This window comes from Lodderomyces beijingensis (genome assembly GCF_963989305.1).
Source record: "Lodderomyces beijingensis strain CBS 14171 genome assembly, chromosome: 4".
Taxonomy (NCBI): Eukaryota; Fungi; Ascomycota; class Pichiomycetes; order Serinales; family Debaryomycetaceae; genus Lodderomyces; species Lodderomyces beijingensis.
The window spans coordinates 2,078,298-2,093,260 of record NC_089973.1 but is presented as its reverse complement, the minus strand read 5'-3'; the positions used below and the strand labels follow the sequence as shown (position 1 = coordinate 2,093,260).

The 14,963-nt window shown below is 47.8% G+C and overlaps 7 protein-coding genes across 7 annotated transcripts; 4 read left to right on the top strand and 3 right to left on the bottom strand. All coding sequences in view use genetic code 12, as the record gives it.

Annotated features, from left to right (window-relative positions):
• Window positions 1-386: 386 nt before the first annotated feature.
• Window positions 387-3,071, bottom strand: LODBEIA_P39140 (uncharacterized protein; the record flags this gene model as incomplete). The annotated part of the gene is made up of 1 exon (XM_066974077.1): window positions 387-3,071. One exon carries the CDS (start codon window positions 3,069-3,071, stop codon window positions 387-389), a length of 2,685 nt encoding a protein of 894 aa, XP_066830852.1.
• Window positions 3,072-3,913: 842 nt separating this feature from the next.
• LODBEIA_P39130 (uncharacterized protein) lies at window positions 3,914-5,890 on the top strand (the record flags this gene model as incomplete). The annotated part of the gene is made up of 1 exon (XM_066974076.1): window positions 3,914-5,890. The coding sequence occupies one exon, from the start codon at window positions 3,914-3,916 to the stop codon at window positions 5,888-5,890; it is 1,977 nt and encodes a 658-aa protein (XP_066830851.1).
• Window positions 5,891-6,749: 859 nt separating this feature from the next.
• Window positions 6,750-8,558, top strand: LODBEIA_P39120 (uncharacterized protein; the record flags this gene model as incomplete). Its single annotated transcript, XM_066974075.1, has 1 exon — window positions 6,750-8,558. One exon carries the CDS (start codon window positions 6,750-6,752, stop codon window positions 8,556-8,558), a length of 1,809 nt encoding a protein of 602 aa, XP_066830850.1.
• A 245-nt stretch (window positions 8,559-8,803) lies between these two features.
• LODBEIA_P39110 (uncharacterized protein) lies at window positions 8,804-9,829 on the top strand (the record flags this gene model as incomplete). Its single annotated transcript, XM_066974074.1, has 1 exon — window positions 8,804-9,829. One exon carries the CDS (start codon window positions 8,804-8,806, stop codon window positions 9,827-9,829), a length of 1,026 nt encoding a protein of 341 aa, XP_066830849.1.
• A 1-nt stretch (window position 9,830) lies between these two features.
• Window positions 9,831-13,808, bottom strand: LODBEIA_P39100 (uncharacterized protein; the record flags this gene model as incomplete). Its single annotated transcript, XM_066974073.1, has 1 exon — window positions 9,831-13,808. The coding sequence occupies one exon, from the start codon at window positions 13,806-13,808 to the stop codon at window positions 9,831-9,833; it is 3,978 nt and encodes a 1,325-aa protein (XP_066830848.1).
• A 299-nt stretch (window positions 13,809-14,107) lies between these two features.
• Window positions 14,108-14,539, bottom strand: LODBEIA_P39090 (uncharacterized protein; the record flags this gene model as incomplete). The annotated part of the gene is made up of 1 exon (XM_066974071.1): window positions 14,108-14,539. The coding sequence occupies one exon, from the start codon at window positions 14,537-14,539 to the stop codon at window positions 14,108-14,110; it is 432 nt and encodes a 143-aa protein (XP_066830847.1).
• Window positions 14,540-14,617: 78 nt separating this feature from the next.
• On the top strand, window positions 14,618-14,923 carry LODBEIA_P39080 (mitochondrial 54S ribosomal protein bL34m; the record flags this gene model as incomplete). The annotated part of the gene is made up of 1 exon (XM_066974070.1): window positions 14,618-14,923. The coding sequence occupies one exon, from the start codon at window positions 14,618-14,620 to the stop codon at window positions 14,921-14,923; it is 306 nt and encodes a 101-aa protein (XP_066830846.1).
• Between the last annotated feature and the right edge of the window lie 40 nt (window positions 14,924-14,963).

The following is a 14,963-nucleotide window of genomic DNA, read 5'->3' as shown; positions in this document are numbered from 1 at the left end:
GTATAATGTGTGAGCTACCAGTGTAGTTTGAGAGTTCTGCAGCTACAAATCACCTTATAGAGTCTAGTAGTGGCAGTTCCCTATACTTGTGCTCTGGTGGTAAGTTCCAAAAAGTGTTGATCTTTTTTCGCTCTCCCTCAGTCACTGTCTCCCTTTTACTAATAATAGTAGTCTCCTTTAATACACGATACATATACTTCCGCACTGTATAGCATGGACTAATTACTCTAAACAAAACGTAGGAGGGATTGGATGCCAAAAACAAGGCATGTCAGATATAGGGGTTGGGGCTACATGTGAAGACATGGCACCGCCGTTAAGTAGAGTTGAAGAAAGAAGTTAGTCTCTTTGCAGCCACAAACGTGTTCACTACATACCACACATAATCACAATTCGTCGTGTCCGGCTCGGGCATTGTTGTTGAACACAATTGGAAACTCATGAGGTTTGACTATTGTGATTCTGCCCCTGCCCTCGTCGACAAGCTTGCCTGTACTCACCGAACCCACTTTGTTCTTGATTCCCACAATGACAATTCTTTCAACGTTGACTGCAAGTGTGTAATTTCCCTCCTTTTCCACCAGAATGCCTTTCCTTTCGTCAACTTTGTACCTAATGTATGTAAACTCGCCACCAATGGTTTCGCCGTCGTCGACATATAACGACCCTTGCGCCTTTCCCTGTTTGTCCAACGCCACCACCAAAGTGTAGGGGTCGTGCTTCATCAACTTGGTGGATCTCCTATACCTCAGCTTCATTGGCACCACTGACCCGCCTTTGAGCAACATGGGAACATCGTTGAGCTCGACACTGAACCGATGGGAGTTTAGTCTCTCTCCAATCACCCCGTTTGCAAAGTGGTAGTAGATGTCCTCGTGATCTCGAGGAAGGAAAAACTCCACTTCTTTGGCACCTGCATCCGTAACAGGCTTTACCAATATCCCAGTATCGCCAAGGAAAAATTCGTCGTCAACCTCAAACGTCACCTTGTCCTTCAGGCCTTGGTAGTCGTAAAACAACGGTTTAATCACGGGGGACCCGTTTCTGGAAGCGTGGTAAAAGCTCGTGTAAAAAGCAGGAAGCAACGCGTACCTCAATCTGATGGCATTTCTGATACTCGACAAGTATGGCTCCTCTACCATCCACGGCTCCCTTCTTCGTGAGTCAATGTGAGCGTGCGCTCTGAAGAATGGATACCAAATACCAGCTTGGTACCATCTGGTGAGCAACTCTGGCGAGGGATTGCCAAAGAACCCACCAACATCTGCCCCGGCGAATGGCATCCCCATTATGTTGGAGGTCAACACCATGGGGATGGATATTTTCAAATACTCCCATTTCGACATATTATCGCCGGTCCACATGGCAGCTGTCCTCTGACTGCCGGCAAAATACGACCTAGTCAATATAAACGGTCGCTGAGTGGGCAATCGTGCAAGCAAGGACTGAAATGTCGCCTCGTGGTAGGTCAACCCAAACACGTTGTGGATAGACCGGTGCTCCCACTGGCCATAATGGATGTTGTCCTTGGGGGCACTTGTTTCCGGTCCACTGAACACCGATGGCTCGTTCATGTCATTCCAGAGGTGCAAGTTTTTGTACCTGTCAGAAATCATGAATTTTCGATGGCTTTCGTCCCAGAAACTTCGGCTCTCCGGGTGCATGGTGTCCACCCAAACAGACTCACCGGGCCAGCAGTGTCCATAATACACTTGGTTGTCGGCGTTTTTCATTGCTATACCTCTCGTGACCAACTCATTGCTCACCTCGTAGCCGGTTTTAATGTGAGGGTCAATAATCACCACCAAGTTCCGGCTGCTCCGGTTCAACTCCTGCAACATCTCTCCCGGTTCAGCAAAGTTCTCCGGGTGCCATGTAAAATACTTTTTATTGTCGGCGTATTCAATGTCAAGCCAGATGGTGTCATAGGGTATCTCGTACTCGTCGAATTTAGAGTTGACCTCCAACACATCCTTGATGTCGTTGTAGTTCCACCGGCACTGGTGGTAGCCGAGACTTGACAATAGGGGCAACTGCGTGTTTCCGGTAAGCTTGCCGTAGACTTGGTTAACATCCCGCGGACTATCCTCAATAATCACCACAAAGTCCAAAATGCCGTTTTCCGACATCCAATGCACTGATGACGCGCGGGTGTCTTCTTCGATATCGATGTAGGTGTCGGCGCTGTTGATCCAAAAGATCCCCGCTGCCACGTTGCCGTTTACTGCCATGACCAATGGGATCGACCCGTACATTGGCAACCGCGAGTCGACCTCGTATTCAAAAATGTCCACGTTGTAGAGCCTGTATGGCTCATGCATTTTGGTATCCTTCAAAAGCATGGAGTCTGCATGCTCGGGGATGCCGTAGAGGCTTTCGAACCCAACCAAGGTAAAGTCGAGTGCCACCGCCTCAGGTCCAAGGGGCAACCTATCACCTTTTGAGTCGGCAAAGCTATCGGAAAACATATCAAAGTCGGACTCTTGAGGAAAAAGATTTTCCTGGTTGTTCTCTTTTGATCTGGAATGCTCAATGTTGAGCAACTGCTTTCCGTTGACGACAATCTGCTCCTTTCCGTCGTAAAAAAATGTAAACGTGACCGGGTTGAGCTGAATGGCAACCTCGTGTCTGGGGTATATGACGGTGATCTCGTTATCCAGTCTCTTTAGCCGAAACTGCTGTGGACTGGGGCTATCCTTGAACGCCCAGTTAGAGGCCTCGTTGTATCTATTAGGATTCACCAAGCCCTCACTCATGGGTCTCCTTTCGTCCATTTTGAATCTGAAGCTGTTTTCAACGATGCTGATTTCAAAGGGAAACACAGCTGGTGCAGCACTCGCAAGGGTCTTTTCAATCTCTCCACTCAAAACCCCATCCTCAACCTTAATCGAGTCTTTCAAAACTTGGTAAGGGCTCTGAAAAGCGGGATCAAGCAGTACTTGCTTGGCATAGTGTCGATTGCGGTGGCAAAACCCTGCCTGGTGACAGCTTTTGAAGAGATGGTCCTTGACACCCAAGCAGCAGCTCAACAATGCTGTGAGAAGAATAAGAATCCGCGATAGCAGGTGCATGGAGAAGGGATATGAGGAGAATGAAGTAGGGTGAGTTTGTACCTGTATTTAATTTTCAAGACGCATTTTATGCTGTTAATCTTTTGCTTTTTTTTTGATTTGCGCTTTGCGGGATTCGAAATGGGTGTCAGTACCGATTTGCAGCCATCACGTGACTTCCCAATGAGCTTTGCAAAGTCATACCCTATCCTGTAAAACAGGTCCATGAGCTACTCGCTCTGACTGTATTAGACGGAAGATGACTTTATTCTGTTTTCTCGAGTTTTGCTGCAACTGGTAAAGTTTTCCCAAAATTTTGGTGCAAATTTCATCATATATTTTTATGCGTGGTAATCTTCTGACACCTCATCTACATGGTGGTTTCAACAAATGTAAACCCCCGTGGTGCTCATGTTTTTCACTTTCTCAAACACAGGAAATGATTGTGAATGAGCAAGTGCAACTACTGTGATTGGGAAAAAGGAGAGTCTGGCATGCAGATTGTTGCTATTGACACAGCTCTGCAGTTCCCCTTATGGCCATAGAGAGCTAGAGCTTTATGATACAAGTGAGGCCATATCAACGCAGTGCATGTCTTGCCTCCTGCCCACAACGAGTCGACGGAACCGATGGCACGTTCAACAATCGTATCTCAACATCCGCTTCGATTCCCGGCCATGAAGGTTTAAAAGCGTACGGTCGTGTGACTTGCCATAAAAAAGATCCCAAGTGGTAGTATCAAGAAAATGGAAAAGAAAAATTCAGTCTCTTTAAACAGCACCAGAATATTCATCTAGAACAGAACAATCTGTTGCAAACACATATTATATCCAAATACAAGTTAAGAAACCGCCGCGATTTCAATGAGCCTGGACAATGATAGAAAGAGGTCACCTGAGACAGACCATCTACCGTCAAAGAAAGCCAAGGTGCTAGATGAGCTCAGCACCGAGGGCCCGCTCAGCCAGGCCGACGTTGTCTATTTCAAAAAGGAGGCCATCTACAGACAGATGCTCAACTATAAAGAGCAAGTACTCAAATTGCAAGGCAAGGCGAAACGGCTCTCGATGGAGTCCGAGGGAGTCAAACATGTCATTACCGTGTTGACGGCATGGTACAACCAGATATTGGCGTTGTTTGACAATAACGAAGGGACCAATGAAGATGTGTTGGTGCCGTTTCCAGAATCAACGGATGACGAAAAGCTAGAACAGCTAAGACGAGCAGTGTCAAGAGCATTGTCGTCAACGTTGCCTCTAAACTTTGACGCAACAAAGCTCCAACAGTTGAGTTCCATCAAAAGCCAGAACCAGATACTAGCGAGGGAGAATGAGTCGCTCTTGGTGCAAGTTGACCAGTTGCAAAAGGAAATCCTTGGTTTGATCAACCTGCGAGAACGCAACGCGTCAAAGACGCTAAAGAGAGTCGACGACAGTCGGAAGGAAGTTAGTGAAGATGTAAAAGTCAAAGAGGAAACACCGCAGCCTGTGCCGAGTGGTGACCAAAACGGAAACTCTCGCGATGTAGGCGACGAGCAATGGGAGAAATTAAACTTGGAGCTTGAGCAGCTAAAGTCGTGCAACCAGGTGCTAAACAGTCAGCTCGAGGAAATGACAGGCTCGAATAAGGCCCTTTTGTTGAAAACCACCGCGTTGGAGAGCAAGATACACAACTTGGACGAGTCCGACTTGCAGGAGAATGTGATTTACAAAAAGATTGTTAAAAACAACCAGTCCTTGCAGGAGCAGATTAGCAAAGTCAGCAAACTAAACACGGTGAATGTCGCAAAGTTGACCGAGTTTGAAGAAAAACACAACGAGCTCAAAAGCTTGATAGAGGCTGATATTGTCAAGGAGAATGAGAGCTTGAAGCAGACCTTGGCCAAAGTAGAGCAGGACTTGGTCCGCGTGAGAACAACACGCGACGAGCTTTTGGGCAAAAATACGTTGCTATCCAAGCAAATTGAAGACCAAAAGACTGCCGCGGCACTTCTCGAGTTGAATGCGGTGTACTCAAAGAGGATCGATGAGCTCATCCAGAGTCGAGTTGAAGTTAGCGGAGATGCTAAAATCGAACTCCTAAATAACGAAATTAAGGAAATCGAAAGTGCATTTAAGCAAACCAGAGAGTTTGCTATGAAGAAAATGTCCACAGCAATAGACCACGAAAACCAAGTGAAGAAGCTAACAATTGAAAAAAACAAGGCGGACCAGAAATACTTTGCATCGATGAGACTCAAGGACTCGCTCAGCAGTGAAAATAAGGTATTGAAGCAGCAAGTTGCCAAGTCGCAGGATTTGGTAAAGAGTTTCACCGAGCTTGAGCTGAACTATCTCAACAAAATCGAGGTCTTGACAAAGTCAATTGTCGACTACAAGATCATCAAGGAAAACTCGTTGCAGGATAACTATAACTTGCAAGATAGTATCAAAAACTTAAACGTCATCAAGGACTCCCTAGAGAAAGATGTGGAACGAAAAGAGGCCAAGATCGTTTCCATGACCACGGAGGTGGTGGAATTGAAAGACCAATTGAACAAACAAAGCTTACAGTTGGACTCACTAAGAAAAGAGTTTGCAAACGCAGAGAGCTTAATCAACAAGTACCGAACCAACAACACCGACTCAATCATCCAAGAAGACGAGCAACAGTTGGAGGCGTTGCGGTCGATTGCAAAGTGTTCGGTGTGCACAAAGAACTGGAAAGACACGGCGATAACCGTGTGTGGGCATGTGTTTTGCTCCAAATGCACGCAAGAACGGCTAGCTGCGCGGTTGAGGAGGTGTCCCACTTGCAACAAAGGCTTTTCCATCAATGATCTTTTAACTGTTCATTTATAACAATTGACGGAATGCGTTTTGTATCAACATGTAATAGTAAATGTGAAGAGTAACGAGCAACGTTGTATCAGTACTGAAAATAGTTCAAACTCTCTACCTTACCAAGCCAACACGCGTATGCATCTGGTGTCGACAGAAAAACAAAATAAAAAAATAATCTTGCTGGCTCCTTTTTTTTTTCCCCCACTGAATCGTCACCCATAAGTTTGTTGCCTCCAACATGTATCGCCCAGCCCCTACCTAGATAACCTAATAAATGCAATTACATAGTCAACAGTGGTGAGGTACTCCGACAGATGTTACTAGGCTTGAGTTTTGGTCGGAAAAGGTTTAGTACTGGCACCAACGGTACAGCGCACACGATGAATCTTTTAATCATGTGACCCATCGGTGAGAAAAAAAAAGTAATAGTCAACAGGGAGTCTACCACGAAATACCCCCCCTCAGCTGAATTTCAAGCTTGGTTTTACTATTGGCTAATCCACCAGCCCCGAGAGAATGACACCGCCATGAGAACTACTTTAAACAAGTACAGGGCAAGGTGGCAAAAAAAAAAAAGAGACACCAGGGGATATAATTTTTGTCTTCTTCCACGGTAAAGTCTATACGTTGGAGAAGGTGGCGTTGGAACTTTACAAGTAAACGACTCAAGAGCGAGAATTGCGACTGGAAAAAAAAAAATTAAAAAAACAAACAACATTGAGCCAGCAGTATAAATACAATTCAATTTTTCCATCGATTTTTCACAACACAGGTACAAAGGAGAGAGATAGATTTTCACCACCATTTGAAAAAAAAAAAAGAAAACAAAAAAATAGGGACTTCTGCACATGGCAAGATTTCTACAATAGAGTCCATCATGTCCACCGATCACGAGTTTCAGTCGCCGGAGAAACGGAAACTAGATGAGCGAGAGGAAGATTCTGCTGCCGAGGAGGGCTCGAAGAAGCAAAGGACTGAAAATGGACAAGTTGAGGAGACTGTGGAGACGGAGGAGACAAACGGGAATGGAGACTCAAGTCAGGTTCCTGATCAGCAGGAGGAGGCTGCAGCAACCACGCAGCCTACTGCAACCACCTCACCTCCTACGGCTTCTGCTCCCACACCCGCAGCCAAACCACCAGCGGAACCAGATATGGACAACTTGCCCGCGGATCCCATGCCTGCCCACCAATACAAGTACGCCCTAACTACAATCAAGGGCATCAAGAGATTAAAAGACTCCACCCCTTTCCATCTCCCAGTCGACACTGTCAAACTAAACATCCCATTATACTACAACTTCATAAAACGCCCCATGGACTTGTCCACTATAGAACGGAAGTTGCACGTGAAGGCCTACGAGAGTGCGGAGCAGTTCACCAGCGATTTCAATCTCATCATTGAAAACTGCCAAAAGTTCAACGGTGAGGCTGCGTCCATCTCCAAAATGGCGTTGAACATCCAGGCCCAGTTTGAAAAGCTCATGCTCAACATGCCCCCGAGGGAATTACCACAGGGAGTCACAGAAACAAAGGCAGTGTCTCCCGACATCAACAAACGAAGGGCGGACTCTGTTGCCGCCGCACGGCCAAGAAGAGCGGTGCACCCACCGAAATCAAAAGAACTACCTTACGACGTGAGGCCTCGCAAGAAAAAATTTGCAGCGGAACTAAGATTCTGCGCGCAAACCATCAAGGAGTTGACGTCGAAAAAGCACTACAACTACAACTTTCCCTTCTTGGCGCCCGTGGATGCCGTAAGCTTGAACATCCCCAACTACCACCAAGTTGTCAAGGAGCCCATGGACCTCGGTACCATTCAGTCCAAGTTGACAAACAACCAGTACGACAGCGCAGATGATTTTGAAAGAGACGTGCGGTTGGTGTTTAAAAACTGCTATGCGTTCAACCCCGAGGGAACCGAGGTCAACATGATGGGCCACCGCCTTGAGGCCGTGTTTGATAAAAAATGGGTCAACAAACCGGTGCCCGAGCCAACACCCCCCGCTTCAGAAGTGGAGGAAGAGGAGGTGTCGAGCGAGGAAGAGGAAGAGATAACCGAGGCCATGATTGCCGACGTGCCCGCGATCCAGTTTCTCGAGAACCAGTTGACGAGAATGAAGAAGGAGTTGGACGAGATGAAGAAAGACCACTTGAAAAAATTGCGCGAGCAGCAAGCGGCTAAAAAGAAAAAGAAGAAAGCAGCACTGTCGACTGCCAAGCGCGGCTCAAAGGCGAAGCGAAAGGAGTCGTCGGTGCCGCCCGTTAGCCAGGTGAAACTCACGCCGCCGCAACCGGTTGTCACATACGAAATGAAAAAACAGGTTTCCGAGGTTGTGCCTACGTTGTCCGACAAAAAGCTCAATGCGTTGATCAAAATCATCCAGGACGACGTGCAAATCAGCAACGAGGACGAAGTGGAGTTGGATATGGACCAATTGGGTGACTCCACGGTGTTGAAGTTGTACGACTTTTTATTCGGCGAAAAGGCGGCAGTCAAGATCAAAAAGAAGGGCAACAAGTCGGGAACCAATCTAGACGAGTTGGCGCATTTGAGGTCGCAGTTGGCATTGTTTGACGAGGGCAACGGGCATGCGCAGACAGAAAGTAACGGTCTTATGGGTATCAAGCATGAAGAAAGCTCCGACGACGATGCCGTGTCGTCTGAAAGCTCGGAGGAGGAGTAGTGAGGCCAGGATGCGGGATCTTTCTTCTCTTGTTTTTCTTTTTTTTTTTTTTTTTTTTTGGCTTCTATATACTTGTATTATTTAAAGAAATTTCCATCAACTGCTTATCTGTAACTTGCAAATTGAAAATATTCTAGAGTGGGACTCTACTCACGTGACTGTACCTAAAGCTGGTGTAGCAGATCATCACTTGTGTATTTGCACAGATTTCATCTCATCTCAGCTGCAACTGTGCAATTCCCTCAATGACAGTTCCCTCGAGACCGGCAGAGAACAGGCCCACGGCGATTATACAAAGATGCAAACTAGAGAACCGGCCAGTGTGCGTCGCAGGCCCCATGGTCAGGTACTCCAAACTCCCATTCCGTGAGCTATGCCGGTTCTACAATGTGGATATAGTCTACACGCCAATGATACTAGCTCGTGAGTTTGTCCGCAACGATATGGCTCGGTATTCGGACTTTACTACAAACGCCCGGGACCACTGCGTCATAGTGCAAGTGGGCGTCAACAACGTGGAGGACTTCATGAAATTCATCGATATGATCTTGCCGCATGTGGACGGGGTTGGGATCAACTGCGGATGCCCCATAAAGGACCAGATCCGGGAAGGGATCGGGGCTGCGTTGATGAGCGAGCCGCATCTCGTGGCAGCGATGATCTCAGCGGCCAAGGCCAAGTACGGGGGTTCTGTTTGCATTGACACAAAAATCCGAATACACAGCGACGTGAATGAAACCATCGAGTTTGTCAAGATTGTGGAGGCTGCGGGCACCGACATCATCACCATCCACGGCCGCACAAAGACCACCCGGTCGTCCACCCCTGTTGACTTGGACGCAATCAAGATGGTGAGGCTGCACATTAAAACGGTTCCTGTGATCGCCAACGGCGACTGCTTCACATTGGACGATTGTCGGAGAATCGCAGCTTATACCGGTGCCGACGGTGTCATGTCGGCACGAGGGATACTAGCAAACCCGGCACTTTTCACGGGTCAGGACCAAACACCCTGGAGTGCAGTCGAGGTGTTTATGGCGTTGACCACGAGCTACGGCTTGCCATTCAAGTTATCGCAACACCACGTACTGCAGTTGTTGGAAAATATGCCAGTGTCGAAAAAAGTGGTCAAGAGAGTGAATGCTGCGAAATCGATGGTGGAGATGATTGATGTGTTGGACACATACTTTGTGCTAAAGAGAAAGCATGAGAAGGGATATGCATGTGCTGTGGAACCTAGTTGGAAGAAAGAAAGCTTGAATATTACATAAGTTACATTTCGGCTAGTTCGATGTTCATGATTGGCACACTTTTGGTCTTGTTGTCGATTTTGTAGATCCCCACCAACTTTTGCGCCAACTCAAACATATTGTTCCGTAAGGAAATGACGATAAACTGGGCGTTTTTGGTCCTCTCCTTTATATAGTTTGCCACAATAGACACGTTGCGAAAGTCCAATGCGGCGTCGATCTCATCCATCACATAAAGCGGCGTGGGTTTGTATTTGTGCAAAGCAAACACCAATGCCAACAGGCTCAACGTCTTTTCGCCGCCAGACAAGTTGGAAATGTTTTTCCACGACTTTTTCGGCGGCATCACGCTGAACAAGATGCCCTCGGAAAAGGGGTCCAAGCTGTCCACCAACTCCAACTCGGCGTTGCCTCCCATGGTGATCATCCGGTACATGTCCTTTAGTGTCGAGGAGATGTCGCTGAATCCTTGCATGAACTCGTCGAGTCTCTTTCTCTTCATATCCTCGCAGTAGTCGCGCTTCTCGTCTCGATCGCCAATGGCTTTGTTTAAATCGTCTTTTCTCTCCTTGCACTCTGCGAGTTTGGTCCCGTACTCCCTCAAGATCTCGACATCCACACGCACAGTCGACATGTACTTTTCAATCTCTTCCACTTCGGAGTTGACAGCGTCAATGTCGATGTCGTCGTCAGACTCGTTATCTAATAGTGGCGTGGTATATGTGGACTGCTCGTGGTCCGGAAGCCAGTAAATATAGGGAGTGAGGTCCCGCACCGGTATCGAGTCTAGAGCTTGCTCGTTCTGGGCGACCAAACGCCGCATCTTTTCCAAATGTCCCTCTACTTTCTCCAATTGGTTCTTTATCTCAACCTTAAACTGTTCAAAGTCAGCAATCTCGGCCTGTTTCTCCTCAATCTCCAAACGCGCTACTTCAAGCTGCTCATCCTTTTCTTGCTTTTGCTGATTCAACACCTCCATTTGCACTTCCAAAGACTGCATCTGTTCCACCACCACGGCTTGTGACTCTTTCAACTCCTTGACCGCCGCTTCCAACTCTGCCAAGACCCGCGTTTCTTCGTCAATGTTTCGCGTGTGCCGTTCAATATCGCTTTCCAACTTCTTCACCGCAATTCTGTCCCCACTGGTCTTGTCGTTGGTTATAGAAATCTGCTTCTTTATACTATCAACCGTGGAGCTTTGCACTTTTAAATCGACACCTCCCGCCTCCATGATCTTCCGCTCTAGCTCCGAAATGCGCGTTTCCGACTCGGCCATTTCAGATTGCAATATGGATTTCTCCCGGTGCAACACGGCTAGCTGCTCGCGCTTGTCCGTAATCTGCGCTTCAAAGGGGTTCGTGGCGTCCATCTCCTCTTGCTCTATGGACAAGGTTCTCCTCAACTGAGCAATCTCTTTCATCTCTGATGCAAGCCCGGCAATGTCCAACTTTAACTTTTCAAGCGCCCGCCGTGTTTCCGGCTCGAGCTTTTTCACCTGCTTTAGCGCGGCCACGCTCTCGTTATACTGCTTGCTCGTGTCATCGTACTTGCTCTCCAACTCCGATATCCGCCCCCGCAACAGCTCCAAGTCCAGTTCCTCAACCTCGTTGGTATCCTCACTGCGCGAGGACGTCAACTTCATGGCCCCCTTTTGAATATAGTTGCCACCGCCTGACATTGTGCCAAAAGTGTCAATCACTTGCCCATCCAAGGTGGCCACCTTCCACCGTTTAGCACCGTAGGCGACGGCCTTGGCCTCTTTCAAGTCGGGCGCGACCAACGTGTGGAACATCTTGCTAAAGAATGCCGGTGCAAATTTCGAATCAAGTGGGTCAACGAGGTCAAAGAGCCGCTTGACCTTGGATGGGTCGCCAGGCGTGTTTATCGGGGACAAGTCAAACTTGCTCAACTTGGAGAGACATATAAAGCTAGCATATCCAAGTCGGTTTTTTCGCAAGTACTCGATGCAGGCCTGGGCGGTTTCAACGGAATCGACAACCATGCTGTCCAAACCTGGGACCGCTGTTGAGATTGCGACATCATATTTTGCGTCAATGCGGCCAAGGTCGCCTAGTCGTCCGTGGAAACCTTCAACCCTGCCGGACTTTGCCAATTTGCTTAGAGATGCTAGCACGCTGTTTTTGTTTTCCTTGGATTGCAAAATAGCAAGCGAGTCATGGAGCTTGTTTTTGTTCTTGGAGATTTGCAGCTTCAACTTGTCCAACCCGGCTTTTAACAAACTGGTCTGCTCCTCGCCGAGAGCCCACTGCTCGGTAATCTTTTCCAAGTCTCGCTCCTTCTGTTGATACTCTGCTTCCTTGGATTTACCCTCTGCTTTGATATCTCTGAGCCGTCGCTTGCTTTGCTCTAGCTGGGTCCGTTTACTATTCATTTGGCTCTCGAGCATGTTGATCTCTGTTGCAACCAACTGGGCTTTGCTTTCATTCTCCTTGATTTTGGACGTCCACGGCTCCAACCGTGTCTGCAAGGTTTCAATCTCCTGCGTAAACACGGAGGTCCTCGCTGTTAGCTTTGCCCTCATCTCGGCCATCTTGTCCTCCTGTGCCAGTAATTTCAAAGTTAGCGTCTCAATCTCGGTTTTGTACTGTGCAGAGGAGTTGGCATAAGTGGATAAGCTCTGCTTTGCCTTGTTTAAAGATGCAGTCAGCGACGCCACGGATTTGTTTGCTTTCCTGATCTTGGCGTCCATGTTTTTTGACTTTTCTTCAAAAGCAACGTTTTGCTTGTTCAAGTCCTTGCGTTGTTTGCTCAAACGATCCATCTCAGTGGTCAATCGCTTTAGCTCCTTGGTGGTTTGCAGCTGCTTTTCCTTCTCGGTGGTGATCTGTTTAGTGACCTCCGCGACTGCTTCTGTTCTCTCCTGCAACTTTCCCCTCAACTCGCTTGCTTCTTGCTCCTCCTCTTGCATCTGCAGTCTGTACCGCTGTGCGTTGCAACGGAACTGGAGCCCCATCAAGTGGTTCAATTTCCGCTCGAGGTCCAAAAACTTTAAAGCTTCAGCCTTTTTCTCCTCCAACAAACTTTTGTCCTTTTCCACAAACTCCAACCGATCTGACTTTTCCTGGCATATAGTGTTGAGCTCTTCAATCTCAGTGGTTGTATCTTCAATCAACTGCTTGTACTTGGTCGTTCCAATAATGTCTTCCAAATACTCAAGTAGGCCGTCTTCGCCCTCCTTCTCGGCCTTTGCCTTCATTTGCGCTATGGACTCGACCTCGCCTTGAAGAATCAAAAACCGCTTGTGCTCCAAGTCAATGCCTTGTTTTTTCAACAATGAGGTCACCTCGGTGTATGTGCTCTTCTTGTCGTTGATATAGTACGCCGACTGGTTGTTCTGGAACGCTTTTCTGGAGACGACCAAGCTTGAGTCTGGTACATTACCAGCTCCTTGAAGGATGGGGTCGCCATAGACCATCTTAAAGTGTATATCGACCTGGCAATACTCCGGCCGACTGGTGCCCGAGTTGTGTATCAACTCGGATATTTTTCCCTGTCTCATTTTGCTGGCTTTGAATCCAAACACAAATAGCATCGCGTCAATGACGTTGGACTTGCCACTGCCGTTGGGGCCAACCACTGACGAGAATGAGGAGTGGAAGGGCCCGATGAGCTGTCGACCGGCGTACGACTTGAAGTTGGTCAAGGCCAACCGATCAATGACTAGTCGAGGCTTTGTGGGAGTGGCGCACGTGGTTTGCAGCGGGTGGTTGACCACCGACGGCAGTGGCTCTGGCATTGGCGTTCCGTGGCTAGCTTCAGCAGTTTCTGCACCCTCAACATGTTCTGCGAGTGGCGCATCAATTTCCACTTTACCGGGGTCTAGCATATTTGTTGGTCCTTCATTGCCTTCATGTTCCTCTCCTTCCGCGTCCTCACTTTTCGAAGGAGCCTCGTCTTCATGCTCGCTTGCGGCTTTATCCGACTCATAATCGCTGTTGTTGATAAACGAGTTGTCGCTGGCGTCGAGTTTCCTTTTCATCCGGGAGGAGTGAGGTTGTAAACATAGAGCAGCAGTTTGGATGTAAGCCTGGTTCAGGTTGATTTTGTTGCAAAAACTGATCCCTACGCGTCAGGCAGAGGTAAACAAGAGACAGAGATTTTGCGGCAAATTACACGACTTTTTTCAAGGAACTGCTCATCGGTGCACCACCAGAGTGTGTGCCAGCCACCCAATGCCAAAGCTATTGCTGATCTAGCTTGTAACTTGAAGCCTATATAGTCTTTGAAACTGAGCTGCGAGCGACCGCTTCCGTATCCCACGCCATGACAGCAGAATTTCTATTCATCAAACACAATCTTTTTTTTTTTAGCGCCATCCTCGATTTCAGCGGCACTAGAAGATGTCGCCATTTTATCCGACAAGAGCGGTGGCAAGCCTCGTAAACTTCTCTGTATTCGCTTCAACTGCGATAACTTAGCCAGGCTTTCCTTGTCAGCAGCAAACCCGGTGCTCTGGTTCTGCTCCTGCTGCGTTATAGGGTTGTTGTTGTGCTCGCTAACGGTAATAAACTGGGACACGAGTGCCTCTGCTTTGCTATCCAGGAGCAGCACAGTGGCGTCTATGTGAACAGTTGTTGGTGAGTTTAAAGTCGAAGGGACAGCTCTTCTGCTGTCGCCGTGGAGCCCTGGCATTGTCTCTTGATGTTGGAGCAAATGAGTAACGTGCGGGTTGGTGATGATAAATACGCTAAAAAACTCCTTACCGTACATTGCAGAGAGAGTGGAAAAAAAATCACCATCCAGATCAGCTCCGCACCATATCAAGGTTCAATTCAACCCCCAAGCGTCATGTTGCAACATATCCTCAAAGCACAGCTCAGCAACGTGTTTAGACAGCCCGGTCATATTCCGCGGCTTACACAAGCGCTCCCTCGGCAGCTCTCACTCACCCAGCCTGCAACACCAACTATTTCACCGTTACAGTCGTTGCTCGGCCTTGTGCAAAGGAGATACAAATCCAGAGGAAACACGTACCAGCCAAATACGTTGAAGCGGAAAAGAACATTTGGCTTTTTGGCCAGACTCAGAACAAAAGGCGGTCAAAAGGTGCTTGCCAGAAGAAGAGCAAAAGGAAGATGGTTTTTGACTCACTAGATAAAAAAAGCTTACCATGTAAATACGAAATAGATGGAAT